This window comes from Lepidothrix coronata, unplaced genomic scaffold (genome assembly GCF_001604755.1).
Source record: "Lepidothrix coronata isolate B3197 unplaced genomic scaffold, Lepidothrix_coronata-1.0 Scaffold145, whole genome shotgun sequence".
Taxonomy (NCBI): domain Eukaryota; kingdom Metazoa; phylum Chordata; class Aves; order Passeriformes; family Pipridae; genus Lepidothrix; species Lepidothrix coronata.
In genome coordinates this window covers 2314289-2331304 of record NW_016690325.1, presented here as the reverse complement: position 1 = coordinate 2331304, position 17016 = coordinate 2314289, and the positions used below count along the sequence as shown (strand labels likewise).

Genomic DNA, 17016 nt, shown 5'->3' with positions numbered 1-17016 from the left:
GTAAGACTGCTACCACAGTTTTGGTTCAGATCACCATCATAATATTAGTCTTTATGTACAGAATCATGCTACTTTTATCCCATGATGGACCCAGGATGAGTGGCTTATTCTGACTGAATGGATCTCTTCACTATTTCTCATGGAACAGGTAGGGAGAGCGAGGCTCAGCTTCCTCATGTAGCACATGGCAGCACTGCAATCTGCAAGTCACAGAGCTCCTAAACCAAGCAGCTGTAATAGTTTACCTATGCTGGACCTTTGCCTTATCCTTGTTCCTGAAAAGTGTCATTTGAAATAAAGGGTCAGCATAGACAATTTCAACCCAGATATCTGATGTTTGCCGAAGTTCTGACCAGAAAAATCTGGTCTTGAAAGGGAAAGTGATAATAACCTTTACTGGATATTGCACTGGAATATGTGCTCAGAGAGAAGCTGCTTTAGGGAGCCTCCTGCCTATTCAGAACATAGAAACACATTCTTGTGGAACAAAGCCACTCCTCCTCTCTTAAAAACTACTGTGTGAATGAACATTACAGGAATAAGCAGCATGCTCAAAACTCAGGTCTGGTTACTCCTCGCTATATAAAAGGGAAGAAAAAGAGCCACATCAGTATCTTGTTTTGATTTTTTTTAATGACTAAGTGTAACAAAACCAAGCAACCATGAACAAGATAATTGCACACAAATATTCAGTAACTTCAGATGTGTTAGTCAATAAGTAAACTGTGTGAATTGACCTCAGTACTTGTTCCCTCCTTACTCCTCCTCCCCCTCTCACATGAAAGACTCATACACAGTGCAGCTCTGAGCCACTGCTCAAAGTCAGAGCCATTGCTCAAAGTCAGTAGAAGTATTTTTGTTACGTTAAGTAGGAAATGTAATAGGACAAGCATTGAAATAAAGACTTTTCTGGTCTCTGTTCTAACTGCCTGTACCTCAGTGTTTGCTTTCACTGATAAGAATATCTTACCTGACTGTAAGATTAGTATTTTTTTACTAGCAGGAATCTTTTGAGAGTTCACATATTTTTACTTTTGACATGACTGATTATTTCAAAGGCTGCTATTTGATTCAGATGTGATATTTGTATGATCCAAGATGTGCAACTTAAATATATAATCTAATCATTTAATTTTGTAGTGCAAATACAAAACTGGCAATTAAGGAGACAAAAAAATACATTTTCTTACAGGACAAATCTGTTCAATCCTTACTATTTCAGAAGGATTCCTTAGTAAGCCCTGTTCAAAAAATCACATTATCTGTTTTGTCTTAATAGATTGATCCCATGAAGTAGAACGAATTTTTATAATTCATTGTGTTGAAGACCTTGAGAGATTCTGCTGGATAAGTCTTGCAAGTGTTTCTTTACCTATCAGGAAAACAAAACACATGACACAAATTTCAGTAAGACAAGAAATTATCAATATAATTTATATATTAGATGTTAGTATATGTGACAACGGGGAGAGCAGAGAATAGGGAGATTTCAGGCCTTTTAGAATTAGGTCCATAAAAAACAATTATGTGTATCCTTTACTAAACATGAGAACAGAAGTGCCTTGAACTCCCCCTCTGGAAGTCATTCACTTGCATGCAAAATCAGCACTGGGCAATCTACTTACCCTCTACTGCTGAGTTAAGCTTTCAACATGTATGCACACTGGATTTATACAGACCTTATATCCTAGTTCTTTTGTCTTTTCTTCCAGCATGGCATATTTCTCTTTGTTTCTGTTCAGATGCTCCTTATCTCCAGTTCCCTCTACGTGCTTCAGTTTTTGGTGTGAAATCTCTAATTGTTTCTGATAGTGATGGTGTTTTTCAATTTTTGCTTCAAAATGTTTCAGCTCCTCCTATGACAACAAATACAAACAGCTTCACAGGATTTTCTTTTCAAGGCTTCCTTTCTCTTTTCCTGCCAAGACACTCCTAAGGATATTTCACTAAGTGAAGCACAGAAAGCTTTTTCAATTCCCTGCTTCTTAACAAGGTCTGGACAATCCATTATCATCACCACCCAGACACCTGATTTTGAAAGCAGATGCTGAAAATGACCCACTGCAGGGTCCTTAAAAAGAGACTGTGGATGGCTGTGAGGTGCTGGGAGATGAAAGCAGTGAAAACCAAATAAAAAATTTTGCATAAGAACAGTGGACTGGGGAGAGGGGAGGGAGACAAACAATTTTTAAAAGAAGACTCTTTTCAAAATCAGGTCCTGGATCTGTTATTTTCTGCTCAGACTTAAATGTTTTCTGGATTTACACTCTGCTATGAAGAATCTGAAATAGGATGAATTAGTTAACAAACAAAAAGCAAGTCTTAAATTGCCCCAAAGAGAGAGGCCAGCCTGTGGTGTTCCTCAGATAGCCTGATAAAGGGGAGTGAGTAAGGTCTCTACCCACCAAAGCATGTTCTTGCTTTGCTAATTCAAGGCAAAAGATTCAGTTTCTCTGTGTCTTAGGATACGTCCTCTGTGAAGTGGATATGAACAGTTCAAACTGTTATGCCACTTATGGCAGCAGGTCTATACATTACATCCAGAGATACCCAACCAAACCATGCAGTAAAATCCTGCTTAGGCAGAGCCCACTTCATTTTGTTCGTTGGTGTGTTTCAGTCCTGGTGGCTGGCAAAATTTCTCTCATTTCAAGACAATTAAAAAAAAAGATTAAAATCCATCATCTTAATAGTTCTTTTTTCAGTTTTCAAAGGAAGGAGGTTTTGTCTTCAATATTTCTGACAAGAAAATAGTTTCCTTTCGCTGTAGAACATTTCAGTCTGTTTTACATACTCCATTCAGGACCTCAGTTTGAGGTTTCATGGTCTGATAAATCATTTTAGCTGCAGATGTTTTACTGATTCCTCCCATCTTACTTTTGTTAGGATGTCCCAACAATCACGGTAACAATACAGGTTTGACCTGGTGATGAGGGTCTGCACGAAATATTTCTACTAAAACAGTAGAATTAATAAGCAGATATGTTCTTGCTTATGGAATTGGTTTTTTCTTTTTTACTGTGGCAGATAGGAAGGTCAAATTTACCTCTCATGCAATTGTACAACCCTGACCAAAATGTCCCACTGAGTAGAAGCTTTGTTGCAGACTTCAGCACCTTTCCTCTGACACTCTTAGAAGCAGGGCCACTGAAATCAGTGTAACTAAAATGTTTGCTTTGTAAGAGAACTGGGCTGTACGTGAGTTAAAATAAATAAATATAGATCTTTAGTATCTCAGAGAGATAGATTTCAAACCTGGTCCCAGGCAGTTAAAACTCTCTCATTACCTTATCTGGAAAAGAAGCTCAAAGTGTCCCCAGCCTGGCTGGTAAGACATCTTTTGTACGTGCAGCTCCATGAAGAAGCCCTAAAGAGAGTTACTTCTTCAGGCTATCAATCAAAATCCATTCTGATAAACAGGAAGAGTTAGATGAAAAGAATAAAAAATTTTCTCATTGCAACTTGAATTGAATAAAACCAATATGAAGCACATAGGAATTAATTTCTATTATATTTCCTTGAAGAGCAGTCACAGGAGTGTTGGGTTAGTTCAACGTAGCTCCAACGGGAAGTTAACAGCGCAAGAGGTGGGCATGAGAGGCAAATTGCTGGTTATATAGACTGCACTGCTTCCCAAAGAAGTAATTAAGACACTGGGTAAGAGAGGTAAATCTGGTGCGTTGGAAACAAAAAAGCAGGGTTCAATCTTTCAAAGACTTGAAATATGCGACACTTGTTCTGACAGGATTCAGAATTTTCATTTTGCTGATTGTAACAGAACCATGCATATGACTAGTTACATACATGTTTATATAGTATTAACAAAGAAGCATTACTTTTTTTTATGATGGCTGGAGGGTAATACAGAAGTGGCTGCAATCAGAGTAACATCGAGTATTTCTTTATGTGGGAAAATATCTTTGCATAAGAGATCTCATTGGAATTCTACTTACCCGAAAAGACTCAAGTTCTTTCTCAGTGAAATTGGCTGATTTGGCCATGTCCCACAAATCAATCACCCTCGGTTCTTCAAATTCTAAACAAACACATAACACTAAATGAAAATCTGGACACAATGCTTTCATGCCCAACTTCTAGGAAGTATGAGCATGCTTTCTCATATACATACACACAGAGACATTAAACACTGCATTACTAATAGATCTATTTAGATGAAAAGGGAAAAAATACAAGTACTGGATAAAACTACAGTACTGCTGTAGCAAGTAGTTTTTCAAAAGCAAAAAAATCCCCATAGGAACTGAATAACAGCATTGCTTGCTCTGCACGTTGTTTTGCTTGCCCTCCAGGGGCTGAAAGTGTAATATCCCTACTCGTGTAGGCGTGGAAGACAGAACTACCATCTCAACACATTGCTCCTATCCTTTCATTAGGCTTCTAGTGTTGGGTTCCACATAGAACAGTCTGGCTGTATCTCTTCAGCCCACTGTGGTACTGTAGCCCACTATTACTGTGATACTGTAGCTACACCTTATTACTTGCCCAGTGATTTTTATTTTTTTAAAATGAAATTAATCCCAAATAAGCACAAACCCCACTGTATCATACCACTGGTTGTGTCATATCCTTGATGACTGACTTTACGCAAACGCTCAAACCCCTGATTGATGCTTCTTAACTTCTCTTTGAGTTCTCTGTGCTTGTTGTGCAAGATTTCCTCTTTCACCAGGTTCTCTTCAGATGGATTGATAACATTTTTGTGGATATCTGTTGAAGAAGAACGAGAATTACTGATTGTAGGCCAAATCTTTATAGGTCAATAGAAATCCACCAAATCAAAGGTGAATAAAAGATGCTAAGGAAATGGGATAGGGATGGTTGATGAGTCCTTTGCCTTCTTCCCTGGACCAACCAGAACATCTGACAGTGAAATGACTTTCAGCAGCTTCCAGCTTGGACTATACAATGCAAACACCAAATTATCATCTTTAGAATTCTTCAGCTCTCAGAATTTTAGCTCAGATTACTACAGCAAGCTGGATTCAGATCCTTGATGCTCTAATACACCTCAGGCTCAGTGCCTAAGATATTTGAGTATATCCTCTTGGTGGAGGAGTATATCCCAGCCGGTGAGATAAAACATGCATGTTCTGCAGACTTTAGAACCACATTTTGCAGCAGCTTGCTGCACAATTTCCAGTTAACTACTATGGCCATCATTGTTAATCCGATGGTATCTTAGCTGCTTGAAATGCAGGCAGAATTGGAAAACTAAAATGGCAACATTTTCATTAGCTGACAAGATTTTTGGAAGCTAATGCAGAACTAAACCCAGTAAGTATTTGAAAATTTCAGCATCTGCAAGCAGTTCTGACAGAAATGTCAGGAGTTTCAAAGAAGTTTGGAAATGATAGAAGCAATGGGCAGAGAAGAGAGTTGTACTGATCTGGAAACATCAGAGAAATGTTCAGGTACCTTCTGTTCTGCTCACGGTCTCCAACAGAATATTGTATTCATGAATCTTTTCTTTGTGATGCTTAAATTCTCGCCAAAGCTTATTCAACTCCTCATCAGAGAACTTCCCAGAGGTTTTGGCCTGAAAGAAACATGAGCTGATTATATTTTCCAGGCCAAGTGCTTTTAAGTGCACTCACATGCCAAAATGTCTTTCCACTTCCCACCACATTTAGAAAATTATTAAGTGCAGCTTTTCCTTAGATCTTTTAATTCTCTTAATATTAGTATGAGGTCAGGATTTAGACACTGATGGATAAGGTGGCTTTAATCATGTCAAAAAGAAGTTTTCTTCAGACTTCTAAAGCCACACTTTTTAAGCATGAATGCATATCCTAGAAATTTCCACTTGAATACTAGACTGGGAAAGTTCTTATTTAAAACCCCTCCCTGCATATATTTCACTTGTAAGCAGCCTATGAAATGGTTCTATTTTAAATGCGTTTTTTTAAAAAAGCCGATAAACAACAATAAGAAAACTGTGAAAAACACCATAGATATACTAAAACACAGTGTGATAGTCACACTCAGGGAAATCATGAGTTCAATGAAATTTGACTGAAATTCTCCATTTGAGCTCAGTGGACCCAGGCTCTTTCCTTCGTGCAGACCAATGTGGGTGTTTTATTTTGCAAAGACAACCTGCCACACCTGGATGATCTGGATGCAGGTGGGATACCCTCAGGGCACGAAGATGTGAGCTACAGAGCACAGAAGCTTGGCCAGTACTTAACAGAACGGTAGTAAAGCTTATCACTTCCAAGTTTGGGGGCTCTCAGAAGACACAGCCAACAGTTCAATGAAGAAACACTGATTTCCAATACTCCAGTTCCTGGAAACCGTACTCACCTTGCTCCATAACTTTTCCAGTCTTGGATCATCTAGTGTGTCACTTTCTGTACCATCTTTAATATAGTTGGTATCAACGAGCTGAGAGTCCTTCTTTCCATTCATTCCGTATTTAGTCATAATGACTGCAAAGAAATAGAAGACACACAAACATGAGAACCAACTATGGATGTATGGAAGATGAGAGATTGGCTACATCCTTGACTTGTAGAGCTGGATTTTGCAGCTCATGGAGGAAAACCTAACAGTTTAAGACACAGAGTTCCCAGGTTTAATGACCTCTTTCGAAAATATCAGGAGCAAAGGAATCTGCTAGCCTGCTGCAGCTCCCTACTGACCTCCAAAGAGCTTGTGTGTGCTCAGTGTCCAGACAGACAACCTGTTAATTAATGGTTTGAACACAAACACAGGTGTCTAACCGGGCATGTGTCTGATTCAATGCTTGAACTTCTTTCTTACCATTTAAGTTGCGTCTGAGTTTGGCTTCTTTCTCTCCATCTTCATCTAGCCCTTCAGCCTTCAGTTTTTTCCAGCTTAGCTCATCCTTTTCTTGTATTTTTAGATCACTATGCAACTCTGCCAGTTTCACAGCAGAAAGATGGAGCTAACAAGAACAGAGAAAGGTTTGTATTCAGTTATGTGCAGTCACCTCTTGCTGAAGTTACCTCAGAAGCCAGGACAGATGTAGCACTGCTATTTTTCTCAAACAAGGTGCCATTGTCACCATGTGTGCTTTCTTGTGGACCACCTTCCAAACATATAGTTACAGTGTGTTGGTAAACTTCATTGGTTAGTACAGTTTTTCAGACTACCAGGTCACTGACAATGGCCTTGCAGGTCAAAGACACTTCATCAGCAATTTTTACTATGATTCAAAATGAAAATAATTCTCAGATCACTTCTTAACACGGTTTATGTGCATTAAAACATAGAAAACCTAGAGGTATTTCTGTCTGGCATAACAGAACAAAAAGATAAAACACTGAGGCTAAAGATAGGAAAATAAAAAAAATTAAAGTTAAAATGAATGCCAGGTCAGCCTGAAGTTTTGTGAACTACAGAGAAAACAGGAACAGAGACAATGACTACTATGCAGCTGGCTAAGCCGCACTGCTGTAAGCTGAACCTGAACTTCTGAACTTCCAGATTTTGGACACTTAATAAAAACTAAGGAACTACATTAGTCCACTGCTCTTTAAGGGGAAAAAAAGAGAAAGATTCTATTAAAATTCTCCCAATTCCAGTAATATTTTTCTGATTCTCATTACAATTTGGTCCAAAGCTCAAGTAACTGTCCTTTTAATCATTATAAATCCTTTGAAACCTGTTGGAAGCCCCTTGCCTGTCTCATTCGCGTAACACAGAGCGAATACGTAAGTTAATTTAAAGTATTCAGCTCAAGAACTGCTTCCTTCACTGTCATCTCACGTAGGACCCTAAAAAACACCAGGTGAAAAATGTCAATGGGTAAGATTCCTCGTCACTTTACTAACATCTGGAATAAGGTGTTAGTGGACTTTACTTCCTTCTATATGCTGGGATAACTAACTAGAAGGAGAGGTGCAAGGGTAAGTTTAATGATTAAATAACAAAGCAACAAGTTCCTTACATTCATTCCTTACTCTTCATTCCTAATGCTGCCTGGACATTAACATCCAAGTTAGGTACCTGGCAATTCTGGAAATGACTGCAGGAAATTTGTCAAACATTACAACAATTAAGCCATTTGCTGTTTGCCTGGCTACAGTCACTACCCGCAACATCATTACCTACACCGTTGCTTCTCAGAGGAAAAGGTTCTTTACTACAAATTTTTTAGGTGTAACATCGCCCAGATGCTGGAACCCAGTGCTGCTTTGGGATGGCCAGGAATCCCCTTAACAAGTGATGCTGGACCAGCACCAATGGCAACAGCCACGCCATAGTGGATTGTTAAAGACCAAATCACACACATGAAACCTACAGAGTATTTGCCACCACTTCAAACAACTGTAGAATTAGGGTCTGACTAAGCAGAAGTCTTGTAATAAAATAACTTTTAAAATTTTTTATATTAAGCATATACCTATGAAAAGAGATGCTAGAGAAAGATCAAACCCCCCCTCCCACTCTCAGGGAAACAAGAAGGAATTCTGGCTTGCCAGCTCCTGGTCCCACTAAGTAACATTTTGGGGCTTTCCTAAGGACTGCTTGTCCTGCTGAGTGTTGCAATGCTGAATTGCAGCATCTATCTTTTATGTCACAACAGAGAAGTTCCCTGTTTTCAGTACTATCTCTACCACTACCAAAACGAAGGAAAGAGAGTTCAGCATTGGCACATGCAAATATTTCAATGCAGGTGTAACATACATAGTTTTCCTCTTATTTCATGTATTGCCCAGACATACTGAAAAATTGATTTATAAAACACAGACTGTGCGTCAGTTGTACTCAAAGGTGAAATTTAGAAGGTGGCAAATTTAGTTCAAGTAGGTGTTGCATCTCTAAAATCTGGCTCACGCAGAATTTACTAAACCTTAGTTCTTTACTGACAGAGTTAATTTTATAGTTTAGTATCTTACCATAGATGATGTAAAGCATCTTAAATTTTAACTGCAGAAGATCCAGGTATGAAAATTAAAAAAGGCTGTAACTGGAATGGTAAGAGGAAACTGACAATACAAGTATAGATTATTTCTAGTCTCCATGTTGTTTCTTCTTCAGCTCAGTTCACAGCTGGAGTTCCATTAATACACATTGCCCCATGTCCCATTGAATCCTTCTCCCATTGTGGTAAGGAATATTTCTGATACCTTCTTTTGGCATATTGGGAAGCAACATTATGACAGGGTTCTAGTTTTTGACTAAACCCAGGAATGCCCTACCTCTAATTCAGTAGCTCAGGCTGAGGAATGTCTATTCAGGATACAGAAGATCCAGAATTAATATTAACTATATTTCTTTGCCTGAAAGAACTGAATCTTTGCCAGTCATGAGCCTAATTTCCAAGGTCCACAATAATCAGGGGATATGTACAGTGTGCTCTTCTCCTGTTGGAGCTGTTCTGCTTATTTCTAAGCAAATACTTCCACTGTGATTAAATATTTTTACTGTATTTTCACTTTAATTAAATATTGTTTCGTAGCTCAAAATGAGAGAAACTCGAGTATCACTGTCAAAATTAAGGCTCTCATCTGGGACTGGTGATAGCCATTTGTTGTTGCCCCTGCATGTGTCTACATGACTTGGTGTGAATGAGGGTGACACAACCAGCAGGGTGGAGGGTTTCTTCCTCTCTCAGTGAGATCCTGTCCTGTGCAGAATGGGAACTAAGGCCTTCAGCCAGATGAGAGCATCACAGCCCTGAACGACAGGGCTAAAGCATTCGACCAGCACTGGAGCCAGTCTCAGATCCTCCATGGCACCAGAGGGACTTCCCTCCCTCTTCCAACTTCCTGGCCGTGTGGTTTAACTGCAAGATTTAAACACGGGAAGATCAACACTTCGGAGGGTACAGATGCGTATCTCATCTGCCGAGAGAACACTTTGCACAGCACGGCTGTTCCCCGCCGCCGGGACAGCCCCCACGGAGCGGGTCCCTGCGCTGCCGGCCGGGGACAGCCATGACCGAGAACACAACAAAAGGCACTGCAGCCCGGCGGCCCAGCACCGAACAGCCTCGATCTCTCCTCAAACACAGCTCCCCGTACTCCATCTCCTGAGGCGGCTGACGGGGAATGAGTGTCCAAAGTGGCCTGGCCCGACCCCGCTCCCCCTCCGGGCGCCGCCATCGCCCCGCGCCGCGGCACTCACCCGCTGCGCCTTCTCCCAAATCTGGTTCAGCCTCACCACCCGGAACTCCCCGGCCTCCCGCCGCTTGCCACCGGCGGCCGCCAGCCCCTCATTGGCCTCCCGGGAGTACTTGCTGGCCTGGCCGGCGGCAGCGAGGAGCAGCGCGGCGGCGAGAGCCGCCAGAGCCCGGGGAGCCGCCATGTCGCGCCGCACTGGGAACTACAAGTCCCGAGATGCTCCGCGCCCACCTCGGCCAGGGAGGGGATGTCGGTGCTGGAAAACTGGTTGGGAGTCCAGTTTAGGTCGAAAATGGAGTGCTCTGTGTCATTCTCCTGAGCGCTTGCTTCAGCAAATGTGCTGAGTGTAGCAGTTTTTGTGTGTTTCTTCCCCTCCAGCCTGTAGTGACTGCAGCGAACGCTCTCCTGCGCTCTGCGCGTCCCGCAGCGAGGTGTTGCTGTCAGCTGTGCGAGGAAAAGCGGACACGGGTGTGTTTGAACGCCACTGATTTTGATCAAACAAAGTTTCCAGATATCAGCATAATGTTCAAGAGTACACAGAAAAAGAAAAGGCAGCTCAGGGAGGGTGGAAGGCAAGAACGGGGACGAATCCCCCTGTGCACCGTAGGAGGGGAAGAAGGACTCTTCCCCCTTGGAGGTGGCAGTGGAGGACATCTCCAGCCTGGACTGCAGAGAGGGATGATGGTGTGGGGAGAAGGATTGTGAGAAACGCATTAACAAGTAGTTTGGGTTGTTATCGAGGGGCGGACTGTGGGAATGGCTCTGTCTCTGAGTTCGGTGGTCAGTGCTCAGAGTGCAGCTCTTGGGCAGAAGCCTGTCCTGCATCGTGCCAACCTCCCACCGCAGTGCTCCCTCCTCAAGGAGCTAGCCAAGAGCTGCAGTGGGCAACAGGAAACCTTTGGACAGGATTAAGTCAACCTTTATTTAGACAAAAAACCCCCATGGTGCTGTGAAAATGCCCAGTATTTAATCCAGAGTTGGTATATATCCTCCCCAGTTTTAAGAAAATGCACTAAAATATAATGCTGCTATGCAAAAAGTGCAGGAGATATACAGCAAACTCCATGGGTGTTTCTGACGACAAGACAATGAAGGGAGATGTTCCTTCTCTTGTCTTCTTGATGAATCCTCTTCTGCACACTTCAAAGCTTGTGTAGGTTTTTCAGCATAGTTGGACAATTTTATGTTGAGCTTATTTAGCAATGTAGTAGTGGAGTTACTTTTGTGAGACTAACTGGCAGTGGAGGCAAACAGTTACTTCACAAATTCACCTCAGATCTCATGTGTGACCTTGATCAAATTAAAGAGTAGCTCTGTAGTACTGTCAACACCAAGGCTTCATGCATTATAAATCAGTTCTATGAGAACAAATAGATTGCCTAAACTATAATGAGATTTCTGAAAACAATGCCTCAGGGAGGATTTTTACTGGCCTTAAATTTTTGCCTTGTAAGCAATATAAAAGTGTCTTCTCTCTTCCATGTTTTCCCAAGTCAGAGATTCTCGGTGTAACTAACGTAGAAGCTGTGGCTGTAAGACTAAGTGGCACAAGTGGGTAAAGGAATTGCAATATATGTTGCATTGAAGAGCAATTGAAGTGAGCATTGAAGTACACATTGAAGTACGGCAAACCAGTGGTGGGGAAAGAAACCAATGAGCCTTGCCCAAATCTTGCAGAGCTCTACACATCAGTTTTAGGATTTAGAGCTTGTTTTATTCTTATTATTACAGTGAATATATATATTTTTGAATCAATTTGGAATAGGTGTTTTTTTCTTGTCTGCCATTTGAAGTATTGATTGAGTTTTCAGGCTCTCTGCATATAAATTCAACTTCCGTGCTATAGAAACTCACACAGGTTCCCACCCTTCTTCTTGTTTTGAGTGTACTTGTGCACAGATTTATGCATTTGTTTGCCTGAGTTTTTGAGCAATGCTGTGGAATTTTTTAGAAATAGAGAAGGGCTGCAGCACCATTCGTTTGCTTATGTTGGCTTGTTGGATCTCATTCTCCAGTGCCCTTACATTTGTGTCAAGTGACTGTTTGGTATTGTTCTGTGTGTCCTGGTCCAAGCAGAAGTGGTGCAGGGCAGAGAGTGGCCCTGGGGCAGAGCTGGTGTCAGCTGCAGAGATGTCCCACTCCCTTCCACAGAGCTGGGCAATGGGGTGAGAACAGAGGTGGTGTCAGGGCCTGAGGGCAATGTCTAGGAGAGAGGATGTTGGTGCAGTCAAAGACTGTCCTGATCCTCCAGTGTTTGGGGCAAATATGTCACTGAACTGGTGGCAGATGCCCAGCAGGGCTGCCTGGCCCAGGAGGGTTGTTACTGTGCTCCACATGTGCTGTGTGGGGAGGGTCCCAAAACTGGGTGAGATGGTGGTGTCACCCCACAGGTACTTCTGGGTCACGCTGGAGAGCAGGAGCTGAGTCTGGGCTGGAGAGGGAGAAGTACTGTGGGAGCTGTCATGGGGCCACCCTCCGCAGGGGGAGCAGTGAAACCACAGAGTGGGGAGGGCAAGGGGCTCCCCGTGGGTCCCTTCTGTCATGCCAGGACTCCAGCAGGGACTTCAGAGACAACCAAAGGGTCTGACAAGCCAAACACTTTATTTAGGCATGTTAATAGCTTTTGTATTTTTGCTCTAGCAAGCAAAATTTAGTTTGCGAATGTACGTCAACTGTAATAAATTTTCCTATTGAAGAATGATGCAGCTCAAGCATTCTTGTCGTGTGTCTGGTGCTGGGGGTCAAGTTCATTGCACTGAGGCAGCAGTGGGGAAGAGTCAGGACTCCACTATCTCTAAGTCCTTCAGATATTGCTGCACCCAGCGTGTCTCAGGGTCTGCGCAGAGCATCCTCCCATTCCCGGTGACCACGCTGTCGGGGAAAAAGCAGTGTTGAGGTGCTCAGCCAGGGCAGCAGGGTGCTTGTATTGGGTTCTGCTGGCAGCACCATGGGTGTTCCTGTCCCTCCTGTACACCCTTGGACATCCTTGGGGTGCTGCCCTGGCTGTTGCCCCTGAGCCCTGGCAATGCTGGGTACTCACATCACGGCTGGTTGTGGGCAGGTGTTGCTGGTCCTGTGGGCAGAGGCGATCATTCTGCGTGGAATGGGATGTGACAAGTAGTTGAAGCAGCAAGAGGTGGGGATGATGTCTGTGAGGGTACAGAGGCAGGCCCAGTGAGACCCCACACTGTGGCAGAGGCTCTACATGTGGCTCCCAGGGGATTCACCGTCAGCTGTGCTGTATCCTCTGGGAACACCCCGTGGAAACCTCCACCTCTGAGACTGAGTCCCTGCACTGGTGATGACCATCTGCTCCCAGCCTTCCCCATGGACACAAGGGTCCCATCAATAGGGATAGAGCTCTTTCCCAGAGAAGGAGAGCATACCTTGTGGCTGGGATGGTGTGCCAATGCTGGAGTCTCCAGGAGCAGCCTCAGCCGGGGAGCAGATGGCCACAAGGAGCAGAACAGCCATGGCAGCTGCAAGAACCTTCATGGTGCTGGGAGTGCTGAGGGAACCACGAGTGAGGCTGGACCTGGGGTGGCTGCAGGGCTCTCCTCTGCACGATGCCTGACTCCTACTGCTGCTCACCTCCTTTTGTACCCCCACCACTGGGTGGGTGCAGGGTTTCAAGGAAAGAAAATGAGTGTATCATTCTAGGAAAATTATGTAAGGATCATCCAGTTTTGCTGAGCTGGAGAAGGCAAAGAAACCACAGAAGAAGAAGTGCTGGCCACAGGTCTGCAACTTTCAGATTCAAGAGAGAACAAGTCTTAGGAGGAACGGCTGAGGGAGCTGGGTTTGTTTTGGCTGGAGAGGAGGAGGCAGCGGGGAGACCTTATTGCTCTCTGCAACTACTCGAAAGGAGGCTAAAGTGAGGTGCAGGTTAGTCTCCCAAGTAACAAGTGACAGGAGGAGAGGAAATGGCTTCAAGTTGAGTCAGGGCACATTATGAAAAATTTCTTCTCTGAAAGGGTTGTCAAACACTGGAACAGCCTGTCCAGGAAAGTAGTGGAGTCACCATCCCTGGAGACATTTAAAAGATATGTAAATGTTATGCTAAGGGACATGGTTTAGTGGTGGACTTTGTAGTGCTGCAGGGGCCGAGGGAACACAAGTAGGGCTGGAGCTGGGTGGCTGCAGAGTTATCCTCTGCACGATGGTCCTGCTGCACTGCCCACCTACTGCACTGGTTGGTGCTTCCAGCAGAATAACCTTCAGGACAGAGGTGACAGCTTAGCACCAGTCCTCCTCCACCCTGGTCCTGTCTCTGACCCTGAGGGGTGGCTGTACTCACTTGAATTCCCCAGAAGACTGGGAGATGCAGCATCGCTTGCTGCCACAAAAGAAGTGGAAGTTTTGGGATATTGCTGGCCTCAGCAAGTGGCTGAGATGCCCCTCCAGCTGGCAGATGCAGCCCCTCTGGGGATGGCACAGAGACAGCTGGTGTCAGTGCCAAATGTCCCCAGGGAGCCCAGTTAGCCCTTGCTCGTCACTGCTGGTTGGCTGCCTGGCTGGTGAGACCAGACCACTCATAAAATCACATACTCTCTCAAAATGCCTAATTTCTCTAGAAATGAGCCTTTTTGGGTAAATGAGGATCTGGTGGCTTCCTTGCGTCTGTCTGCCAGATCATCCCTGGGGTGTTGCTGGCTCATGTGCTGCTAGACATGGGGCATGGTAACCCCCAACCTCACCTTGTGTGCCACCTGCTTCAGCTCCTGCTGGATACTGGGGAAGAGGAGGTCATAGAATCCCTCTTTATTGGCCCCTCTCTGGCTCAGCCCACTGGTCTGGTACTCCAAGAGGGGAAAAGAGGGTATGTGCTGTTGGCAGTGCAGGGCTGTTGGCTGTGCAGGGCTGGGGGCTCAGAATGTCAGCTCTGGGGACTTACTTGTCCATTCTTGTGGATACTGAGCCTGTTGCACCAGCACAGCTGCCCAGCGACCTTGGGTCACACTCAACTCGCTGGCACAGCCTGCACAGTGCCAGGGGACAGCAGCACTGTCAACCCCAGAACCATGCTGGGGTGGCAGTGAGGGTGATACCAGGAACAGAATGAGGGAGAGGCCAGAACATCTTCTCACAGTGCAGGGACCTCTGCTTGCACAGCTGGGCACCAGCCAAAATCTGCTCTGGCAGGTGCCCAGGGGGATGTTTTGTGCTCACCTTCCTCCCTGGGGACCTGATGCTTCATTTTGGTGAGGGAGAGTTACACAGGAGGGTCCTGTCTGCCCCTCTGGCAGCACTGTGGGACCACCCACTCCCAGCCCTCCACATGGACTTGGGGGTCCCATAAAGGGGCATGGGGCTGTCTCCCGGAAAGGAAGAGCATACCTGGCTTCTGGCAGGACTCAGGAATGCTGGAGTCACATAGATGGGCCTCAGATGGGGAAATTGATAGAAAATGAGTGCATCATAACAGGCAAATTGCCCAGGATTGCCCAGATTTGCTGAGCTGGTGAAAGCAAGGAAACCACAGAAGGGGAAGGACCAGCCACAGTGTTGTGACTTTCCGGTTCCATTTGGTTCCTGGCATGGACTGGCCAAAAGCCAGGCTGGGGCATGCAGCTCCATAAGAAGAGCACTGAGGAAAATCAGGACAAGGCTGGAAAAAGGAAAAAAAAGAAGGAAGTAACAAATTTACCTATCACTACACCCCTGATTAAGAGTTTGTCTCCAGCTCTCTTGTATGTCCTCTTTAGTTACTGGAAGGCTGCACTAAGGTTTCCCCAGGCCCTTTCCCCCGGCTGAACAACCCTAACTCTCTCAACCTGTTCTCATAAGAGAGGTGCTCCAGCTCTCTGAGAATCTTCATGGTCTCCTCTGAACCTGTTTGAGCAGATCCATGAATTTCTTCTGATGGAGATTCCAGAACTGAAAGTATTCCTTCAGGTGGGTTCTCACAAGAGCCAAGTACTTGGGGGAATCACCTTCTTTGACCTTCTGGTCACCCTTCTTTTAATATAGTCCAGGATACAATTGCAACATCAGTTGCAATTGTTTGTAGTTGAAAACAGAAAACCAATTGTATCTGCACAATTCCATCCCCTGTTTAAGTCTTTGAGGAATGCAACATCCATCGATTTAAGTTCATAAAGTTTTAATTTTCCCCTTTGTTCTGGGCCCAAGCCTGAATTACATGATCTATACTTTTATCAGACTTTTATGTAATTATCACCTCTTTTCATCACTCCTTCTCTCTTTTGTTTCTGGAGATAAGAAGATTAACAAATAATGCAAGTTCTGCTTTCTCAGTTCTCTTTGTTCCTACTCCTGTTTATAAACAACCCCAGCTGTAGCTTAAATACAAACTAAATATATCCATTATCCTTGTTCACTGATTTTTAGTTTTGCAGATATGCATAATCCACCAGTGAAATGAAATTGCTGATGTTTACTTTCCTTAGGTATAATACATGCTATAAGAAAGTCCTAACTTGTACTGTGGCAAACCTGGACATATTTGAAAAGATATTACGTTAGTATATTTTATGATCAACACTCCATTCTGTGCTGTTGTAGTCGGAGTGTCTGAAATTCTGCTAACTTTCTACCTAATTCTCTGTATTTGAAAACATGGAAAGGTCTTACATGTATTTAACAGAACCTTAAGCATGGTCTCAGGATCACTGTAAAGACCAAAAAATGACAGTAGCTATTAGTATATGCAGACCCTGATTCTATCCTTGGTTTTGTAAGTCTGCAGTACCTCAACAATATATTTCAACCATAAATTCTTATTTTTCTAAATGTTTAATTAGAAAACAGCACAAGCCAAAGCCTGAGCTAGGTGACTCATAGCTGTTCCAAAACTGATTTAATTTCTGTAATACAATATACCCTTGTATCTGTTGAGATCATCCAACAGCATACTGGGCAACAAATTGTGCCCTACTCCTCC

At 43.8% G+C, this 17016-nt stretch overlaps 2 protein-coding genes across 2 annotated transcripts; both read right to left on the bottom strand.

Moving 5' to 3' along the window:
* Positions 1-615: 615 nt before the first annotated feature.
* On the bottom strand, positions 616-10326 carry LRPAP1 (LDL receptor related protein associated protein 1). The gene is made up of 8 exons (XM_017828058.1): positions 10117-10326; positions 6784-6928; positions 6325-6449; positions 5437-5557; positions 4570-4728; positions 3954-4036; positions 1680-1856; positions 616-1372 (listed from the first exon to the last, which is right to left on the bottom strand). The coding sequence occupies exons 1-8, from the start codon at positions 10294-10296 to the stop codon at positions 1307-1309; spliced, it is 1056 nt and encodes a 351-aa protein (XP_017683547.1). The 5' UTR covers positions 10297-10326; the 3' UTR covers positions 616-1306.
* Positions 10327-12694: 2368 nt separating this feature from the next.
* Positions 12695-13702, bottom strand: LOC108503744 (C-C motif chemokine 5-like). The gene is made up of 3 exons (XM_017828012.1): positions 13499-13702; positions 13153-13261; positions 12695-12983 (listed from the first exon to the last, which is right to left on the bottom strand). The coding sequence occupies exons 1-3, from the start codon at positions 13605-13607 to the stop codon at positions 12890-12892; spliced, it is 312 nt and encodes a 103-aa protein (XP_017683501.1). The 5' UTR covers positions 13608-13702; the 3' UTR covers positions 12695-12889.
* Between the last annotated feature and the right edge of the window lie 3314 nt (positions 13703-17016).